The sequence below is a fragment of the Manihot esculenta genome, chromosome 1 (genome assembly GCF_001659605.2).
Source record: "Manihot esculenta cultivar AM560-2 chromosome 1, M.esculenta_v8, whole genome shotgun sequence".
Classification (NCBI taxonomy): Eukaryota; Viridiplantae; Streptophyta; class Magnoliopsida; order Malpighiales; family Euphorbiaceae; genus Manihot; species Manihot esculenta.
In genome coordinates this window covers 28,956,040-28,965,052 of record NC_035161.2, presented here as the reverse complement: position 1 = coordinate 28,965,052, position 9,013 = coordinate 28,956,040, and the positions used below count along the sequence as shown (strand labels likewise).

The 9,013-nt window shown below is 32.5% G+C and overlaps 1 protein-coding gene and 1 pseudogene across 1 annotated transcript; both read left to right on the top strand.

The window, feature by feature from the left end:
* Positions 1–1,604: 1,604 nt before the first annotated feature.
* On the top strand, positions 1,605–3,094 carry LOC110613895 (polygalacturonase). Its single transcript, XM_021755296.1, has 4 exons — positions 1,605–2,036; positions 2,140–2,429; positions 2,556–2,784; positions 2,876–3,094. Exons 1-4 carry the CDS (start codon positions 1,605–1,607, stop codon positions 3,092–3,094), a joined length of 1,170 nt encoding a protein of 389 aa, XP_021610988.1.
* A 1,543-nt stretch (positions 3,095–4,637) lies between these two features.
* On the top strand, positions 4,638–5,186 carry LOC110609600 (annotated as a pseudogene).
* The last annotated feature ends 3,827 nt before the right edge of the window (positions 5,187–9,013 follow it).

The following is a 9,013-nucleotide window of genomic DNA, read 5'->3' as shown; positions in this document are numbered from 1 at the left end:
ACAGTCCAGAATCTTTTCCATAAATCAACAGACAAAGGAGGTAATGATGATGTCTCATATAGTTGAGGGAATAAAAGATAATACCCAATCTTGATTGTATAAGTACCCTTCCGAGGTGCAGACCAATACCAAGAATCAGATCCCATAACTATACTCAAAGAAACTTGCAAAATAAACTAAACATCCTGAGCTTCAAAAGAAGCAGTCAACACATCCAAATTCCATTGTCGAGTTTTCGCATCAATAAGAACACTAATAGGCATGCTTATAACACCAAGATTACTGGGAGAGTGGATATGAGGGTACTTAGCAGAAGGTAACCATAGATCACTCCGTTGAACGACCATTTCCAATACACTGTCGTGATCCAGCTTTCAAAAGAAATCCAGCTTGCCAAATGCTTCGCCATATAAAACTTAGATTGGAACCCAATTGAAATTTCAAAAATTAAATAATAAATTAATAGGAATATTTTTAAAATTTTAAAAATATTTTAATATATTTTTTTAAAAAATGAAAGATACATTAATAAATTTTCCAGTATCATAAAAATTAAATAATAAATTTTTCTTAACCAATACTCGCTTATTAATTTAGTATATCTAATCTTTTTATTATATTGTATATAACATGAAATACTAAAAATGACTATTTACCCTTTTTTTTTTTTTTTGAAATGGTATTTACCTTTATATATACAATAAATAGTTAGCAATAACTTTCTCAAACATTTTTATACTTTGGATGGATAATTAAATATTGGGTTGAGTTTGAGAAAGGATAAACTTGAAGGGATCAGCTTAGATTGTACATATCCTATGGTTTCTTAATGCATCAATTATCGAGTATTTCATTTTTTTAATATGAATGTATGGACGTGGAAACAATAGATTACAGGACGGCGACCGTGTCACCATGCTTAGAAGTTTGTGAGTTTCAATTTATAGGATATGAATAACGTTTTATTCTCAATTAATAAATTAAAATATATTTTTTTAAATTATTAAAATAAGTAGAATAACAATCAATTCACTAAATTATTTTCATGTATGTATCATAATATAATTAAAGATTATCTTATTATACTACGTAGTACTCTGGCCTATTGTATAATTTTCTACTATTACAAAGGAATTCTCTATATGTATTGTTTCATGGCCACGTTGGCAGCTCTTTAATTTAACATTCCTATATTGACAACTCAGATTATATTAATAAATTAATTGTTCCATTAATTTTGCAAGCTATTTAATTCAAAATTCCTATACGGACCAAATGCTGTTCATATAAAAATCAGTTGTCTACAACCGAATTCAAAAGAAATTGCAAATGAAGCAATACGTGCATTTGAGGAGCTATTTGTTTCTGGCGCAGCTTTCTTTGGATTTCCATTTTTGAATAAATAATCTCTCTTCATTAACCTTCACACTATTCCTCTTTATCAACAAGAGCTGCTCTTCAGGATTCTATACATATAAATATCTTACTAAATCTAACTTCCTCACCATCTAACTCATCATATTTCCAGCTTCCCACTGCCAATAGCTCGCAAGTCTTTAGCTTCTCTCCTTTTGCTGCTTGTTCATCTGATCCAGTAAATTAACATGGCAGGATTATTTTTCTTCTTCTTCATTTTCTTTGTCTTGCATTTCAGCTTATCATCCGCCACAACAAACTTTAACGTCTTAAGTTATGGAGCCAAACCAACTGGATTAACCGATTCAACCAAGGCTTTCCTCAATGCATGGGCTGCAGCATGTGGCTCTACGGGTCCGACCATGATTTATGTGCCTAAAGGAAGGTATTTGCTTGGCTCTATGGTATTTGGAGGTGGCTGCAAAAGCCCTGATATCACCATTCGGATCGATGGAACTCTGGTGGCTCCAGGGGACTACCGCATTCTTGGTAAAGCTGCCAACTGGCTTAGCTTCGAAGGTGTTGCTGGCGTTTCCATTGTGGGTGGAGCACTTGATGCTAAGGGTTCAGCTTTGTGGGCTTGCAAAGCCAAAGGCAAAAATTGCCCCAGTGGAGCTACGGTACTATTAGATTACTAACTCTCTCGCTAATATCTAAGCTCATATTTATCAAATATAGTAGAGCATTGGATTAATGGGTAGTTGAATTTTTGTATGGGTGCAGTCGCTTAGTTTTACCAACTCCAACAACATAAAGATTAAGGGATTACTGTCATTAAACAGCCACATGTTCCACATTGTGATCAATGGTTGCCAAAATGTGAATGTTGAAGGGATCAAGGTAATAGCTGCTGGAGACAGCCCAAACACAGACGGCATTCATGTCCAATTATCCAACAACATTGCTATCATCAACTCTAACATTAAAACTGGAGATGACTGCATCTCCATCGGTCCTGGCACTCAAAATCTGTGGATCGAACGAGTCAAATGCGGCCCTGGTCATGGCATTAGGTTGGATTTGATTCGGTTTTCTTAATTACCATATGCATATATGACATAGAATGAAATAACATTTAATTTAATTATTTATAATAGACTATAAACACAAAATTTTTTTCTTGCTATTTGTGTTAACAGTATTGGGAGCTTAGCTAAGGAATTAGAAGAGGAAGGAGTTCAAAATGTAACGGTCACGAAGACAGTTTTTGCAGACACCCAAAACGGATTGAGAATAAAATCATGGGCTAGACCAAGTAAAGGATTTGTTAGAAGAGTTCGTTTCATAGGTGCTATTATGAAAAATGTTCAAAATCCTATTGTTATTGATCAGAATTATTGCCCTCATAACCTAAATTGTCCTAATAAGGTAATCAAATGGTTAACAATTTCATTGAAAAAATTATTTTAATAAATAATTATTTATTAATCATTAACTTATTATTTCATGTTATTTGCAGATGTCGGGTGTAAAAATTAACGATATACTTTATCAAAATATCCGTGGTACATCAGCAACAGAAGTAGGAATAAAATTTGATTGTAGCTCAAAAAATCCATGCAGCGACATTAGATTACATAACATAAATTTGACCTACTCAAATCAAATAGCTCAATCATTATGTGTTAATGTGCTTGGAAAGACAATTGGTCTAGTTAAACCTCATGGTTGCTTGTAATTGCAAAATTCTTTCTTGTATAGTGCCATTCTTTCTTGTATAGTTGTCTATGAATTGCAAAATTCATTTAGTAAAATTAATCTTTAATAAAATATCAAATAAATTGTAGGCAATGTTCCATGAGGCTATATAATGCTTTATTTCTTTGTCCCTATATCCTGTGCAGGCCATTCACCTCATCTGCATTATAAAATGAACATATTCAGTTGGTGCATGAGAGGATTTAATTCCTTTTAATTTAAAAAATTATATTTGATTTTGTAGAAATTTATTTGATTTTTTTAAATGAATTGCTCTAAATGAAAAGTTAAGTTTTTTTGTATTTAATTCAAAATGTTTAGCTCTAAACACGTACAATTAGTCAAATTTTCAAAGACGTCCTTCAAATTTAGCTTATTTTCGTTAATCAAATTATTAACTTTACTTTTCAACTTGTTTAAAATTACCAATAAAAATCTAATTTTACCACTAATTTTATTTTCATAATCAATAAATATTCAAACAGTGATGAGATTTAGTATTAGTGATGGAGAGAGTGTGTGTCACTCAAACTATTTTATTTAAGTAAGGCTAAGAATTTTAATGCACTATAATAAGGTTGGATCAACTAAAATAATTGGAAAATACAAAAATTTAATTAATTATTTAATAATATTTTTTTATAAAAAAATAAATGTATTCAAAAATCTCAAATTTATACAAATACTCATTAGAGTACTTTATCTTTTAGTGGACTCAAATGCAAACAGAATAATATTTGCAAACTATAAAAAAAAAAAAATCAAATTTATGAATAAAAAAACAATACCAAAATACAAAATAAGCTAAGACACATATTAAAGGAAAGTTTTTCATACACTGCATTAAAAAAAATATATTCTTGCTTTTATAAAATTCTCCTTTAATTTATTGAAAAAGAAGAAGAAAAGAAAAAAGGAAAGAAGCTGGAGCCATCCTGGGCAGCTAGCTTAGCAATGGCGCCGGGCATTACTGCTCATTGAGCTGGGGTATTATATAAGTATTACATAATTAATAGACTGTCCATATCCAATGATTTCTTAATGTTTTTTATATTTTTTTTTCCTTTTTTTTTAATACGAGAGTACGGACATGGGAACAATAAAGGCCAGCCACGTTGCCAGTCTTGGAAGTTAGGGGGCTTCCTACATGGATCTAAAGAACTCTGCATGCATTGATTCATTGTCACGTAATATTCAGCATTCCTCTATTGACTATTAGGATAATGTTGATGAATTCATTATTCCATTAATTGCAAGCTAATTAAGCAATGAGAAGTGGTGGCCGGAGGAAAATGCTCTGCAATGGTCCATCTGAATTGCACAAGGAGGAAGCAATACATGTACTGCAGGCGCGGCTTTCTTTGGATTTCCATTTTCGAATTAAAAAAGCTCTCTTAGTTAACCGTTAGACTGTCTTCTTTATCTGCAACAGTTGCTCTTAAGGAATCTTCTACTTACAAATAACTTCCCCACCACACAGCTAACTCATCATCATTTTTCCAACTTCCCACTACGAATTGCTCTCGCAAGTCTTAACTCATAACTACCACAGTTATACATTAGCTTCTCTCCTTTCGCTGTTTCTTGATCCAGTAAATTAACATGGCAGGATCACTTTTCTTCTTCTTCTTCTTCATTTTCTTTGCCTTGCATGTCAACTCATCATTTGCCGCAACAAACTTTAACGTATTAAGTTATGGAGCCAAACCAAATGGAGTAACCGATTCAACCAAGGCCTTCCTCGATGCATGGGCTGCAGCGTGCGGCTCTGCTGGTTCAACTATCATTTATGTGCCTAAAGGAAGGTATTTGCTTGGCTCTATGATCTTTGGAGGCGGCTGCAAAAGTCCTGATATCACCATTCGGGTCGATGAAACTCTGGTGGCTCCCCGGGATTACCGCATTCTCGGTAAAGCTGCCAATTGGCTTAGCTTCGAAGGAGTTGCTGGCGTTTCCATCGTGGGTGGAGCACTTGACGCGAAGGGTCCAACCTTGTGGGCTTGCAAAGCCAAGGGCAAAAATTGCCCCAGTGGAGCTACGGTACTACTCAATTTACCTCTCTAGCTAATTAATATCTAAGATCATATATATTCATCAATTCTAGTGGCATTAGATTAATGGGTAGTTGAATGTTCGTGTGGGTGCAGTCATTGAGCTTTACCAACTCCAACAACATAAAGATAAAGGTGTCGGATGTCCAAATTAATGATATAATTTATCAAGGTATTCGCGGTACCTCAGCAACAGAAGTAGCAATAAGATTTGATTGTAGTTCTAAATATCCATGCAGTGGGATTAGATTACATAGTGTAAACTTGACCTACTCAAATCAAGCAGCTCAATCATTTTGTGCTAACGTGCTTGGAAAGACTATCGGTCTAGTTAAACCAAGTAGTTGTTTGTAATTACAAAATTTTACACTTTCAATGAATATATGTGAAAAGATTTTTTTTTTTCTTAAATGTGCACTTGCCCATTTATATGCATTCCTCATTGCATATCTAAATTTATAAGATACATAAACCATTTTTAATTTATTCTATTAGTTTGAAAGTTGGATTGTGAAATTAAATTTCCCCTCACTACAAGGAATCGTTGGATTATCAATGAATTTTACTAATATATTTTAATCCATTTAACAAATTTATTAATAAAGTTGAAAATCTGTTAGTAATTCTAAATATAAAAAAAATTTTATAAAAATTTATTAACGAATTTAAAATTTATTGATATTATTAATAAATTTTAAAATTTATTGATAATTTATAAATATATAAAATAATTAGTGTTGAAATTTACTAACAGACTTAAAATCCATTAGTAAATGCGTTGATAATTCACTAATAGATTTCTATATGTTAATAAATTTAAAAAGGTATTTAATTAAATTACTGGGCTTTTTGCAAAATTAGAGTTGGGAGACGAATTATTTGTGGATTTAGGGTTGGAGATAAATTATTTGTGGATTTGGGGTTGGATTGTCAGGTGGCAACCGAAAAGAGAGCCTGGCGCCATTCTAAATGGCGCCAGCCATTATTTTTTTCCTAATATACGAGTGTATAAATATTTAAAATTATAAAAATTAAATTTATTTTTATTGGATTGCTATTATACAGTCGTACATAATCACAGAATAATATTAATGTCCTAATATTTTGGAGAGTTATGAATTATATTATTATATAATTTAATAACCGCCGGACTTTTCCCACTCTAGGGGAAGCTAAACCCGAAAAAGTGAAATAGGCCTAAGGTCTCAGAAACCCACTTCATTTAACCGATCCAGCATCTTCAGTCCTGACCTAGACAGACACGGGGCATATCGGACTGCCCGCGAGTCTGGGTCCAGCACGAGGAGTCCAGTCCGGTGATGTGACTTGAAGAAGAACAGCAAACCCAGTCAATTCGCAGCTCTATCCGCATGCGCGCTGGAGGAATTAAATGGCCACCTAATGTGAAGAGGGGTCTTGACACTTCCGTACTAGCGATCTAAGCACCTTCGGTTGTAATTAGATAATATTAGATATTTTTATAATAATAAATATTTTTTATAATTTTAATATATTAATATTTAATAAATTTTATTATTAATTTTTAAATAAAAATTACTGTAATATATAATTTCATAATTATAAAATTAATATTATACTGCGATTAGATATATAAAAACAATTCGGTTGTAATTAGATATATAAAAATAATTCATTCATGTTGTATATATTTATTTAATGATTAAACTTTTTATTATTTTAATAAATTAATACTATAATATTATTGTTAAATAATATCAGTAATTTTTAATTATATAATAATATTATTTTATAATTCTATAAATTACTAAAATTTTATAAAAAAGATAAATAAAAAATAAAAAAATAAATAATGGTCTGGCGCCACCCAGGCCATTCTTAAAAAAAAAAAAAGAATGGCGTCTGGCGCCAGACTCCAGCGCCTGTCAAATAGGCGCCAGATTCTCTTTTCGGCTGCCATCTGGCAGTCCAACCCCAAATCCACAAATAATTTTTCTCCAACCCTAAATCCACAAATAATTCTTCTCCCACCCCTAATTTTGCAAAAAGCCCTAAATTACTAATATACTCTAAATCCATTAGTAATTTGTCTAAAAATTTACTAACGGACTTAGAAATCTGTTACTAAACTTTATCATTAAAATAATAAGTAAAAAATTATTGAATTTACCAATAAATATAATTTGTTAGTAAATTTATTAGTAAATTTAAAATGAAATTTTGACTTCTTTTTTTCAAACCTACATTTTTCGGTTACTAATAGATTTACTAACGAATTTAATAATATAAATTTTTATGTTATAAAGTGAAACAGTCCGGTCCAAACTGGTTCAAATAACTTTTGGATTCACTTTTCACTTGGTTCAAAATGGTTAACCCAAGTTATTTAGTAGTTTCGTGCAAACTATTATATACAATTCCAATTTTCCATCATCTTCCGATGTAGGCGTCTTCCGCACCGGAAGCAGGCAGCTGACCATTACACTCGGTCCCGCTAAATTTGCGATGTTCTCGTCGCAACTGAATCAGTTACAATTGCTAATCAGGACCGGACGCTTGGGTATTGTGGTTCGCTAGTACCTCGGGCGGTTCCACCTCGTCTCTCACGAGTAGCCCTTTCCTCGCAGGCCCACTAGCTCTGCACAATTTGTCCGACCCAGAGTGGCTCTGATATCAATTGAAACAGTCCGGTCCAAACTGGCCTAAATAACTTTTGGGCCCACTTTCCACTTGGTCCAAACTGATTAACCCAAGTTATTTAATAGTTTCGTACTAGTTATTATATACAATTTCAATTTTTCATCATCTTCCGGTGTGGGACGGCTTCCGCACCGGAAGCAGGCGGTTGACCGTTATATAAAGGTGATTATAATTTACAAATAAAATCAATAATGGATGACTTACTGGTTAGTGTTAATGATAGAAAACTTCCGTTATTGAGATTTAAATCCCTAAAATAATATATCGCTGACTAAAAATCCCTCTCTCTCTTTGTATCGCAATCTCTCTCTCTTTGTATCACAATCCCCAAAACAATAGAAAGTTACAGACTGCAGTTCATCGAATTCCCTCTCAAGCTCACAGATTAGGATCTCACTACCTATTATCGGCACCTCCCCCCTGCTCCCTTCCTATTATCGGTGCCTCCTCATTATTTCCTTCTCAACCTCGATCAAGAACGATAAGTAGAATTCTCTCTCACACTCGCAGTTCATCGAATGAATGTGTGATTTTGTGTTTTCCTATATAATTCATAGTACTTATATTTTATTTGTGACAAAAATGTGAATAATCATGTTTTGGGTTTAGTCTATAGCGGCAGAGATGATATTTGTTTGACCATAGCTGATTGTTATCAAAATACTTGAAGAAACAAGCTAGTTATTAATAATATGCACAATTATGCAGCTTTAATATTACAAAATACTTAGATATTGAGTTTATTGAGTTTATTTAGTTCGATTAAGAAATGTTCGCTAATCAAACACTAGTTAACAAGTTGTCAAGGAACGTCCTTGGGGTTTTTTACTTTTTAACTGTTAACTGCATTAAGACTTAGAGAAACCTAATTATAATCTTGCCAACCGTGTGGTTAAGTTTAGATTATGCAACCAAGTGTACTTGTGTTCAAACAATCTAAGCAATTACGGACCCAAATTATTTAAACTAACAATATATTACTTATGCAAGTAAAAACAACATGCCTTAATTGATTCTAATAGCAAAGTAATAATAGCATGATATTGAAAAATAGAAACTTAACAATGGAGTTTTAAATCTCCCAATTCATCACAAACTGAAAATTCTTCAACTTCAACTAGATAAAAAGATGTTTAGCCAATCATAGTGGACAAAGAATACAAAAAGAA

Bases quoted from the DNA above. Each gene is read 5' to 3' on its own strand.
- LOC110613895 (XM_021755296.1), top strand. From the start codon at position 1,605: ATGGCAGGATTATTTTTCTTCTTCTTCATTTTCTTTGTCTTGCATTTC. The intron at 2,430-2,555 runs GTTGGATTTGAT...TTGTGTTAACAG, and splicing joins GGCCCTGGTCATGGCATTAG to TATTGGGAGCTTAGCTAAGG. The intron at 2,785-2,875 runs GTAATCAAATGG...TGTTATTTGCAG, and splicing joins ACCTAAATTGTCCTAATAAG to ATGTCGGGTGTAAAAATTAA.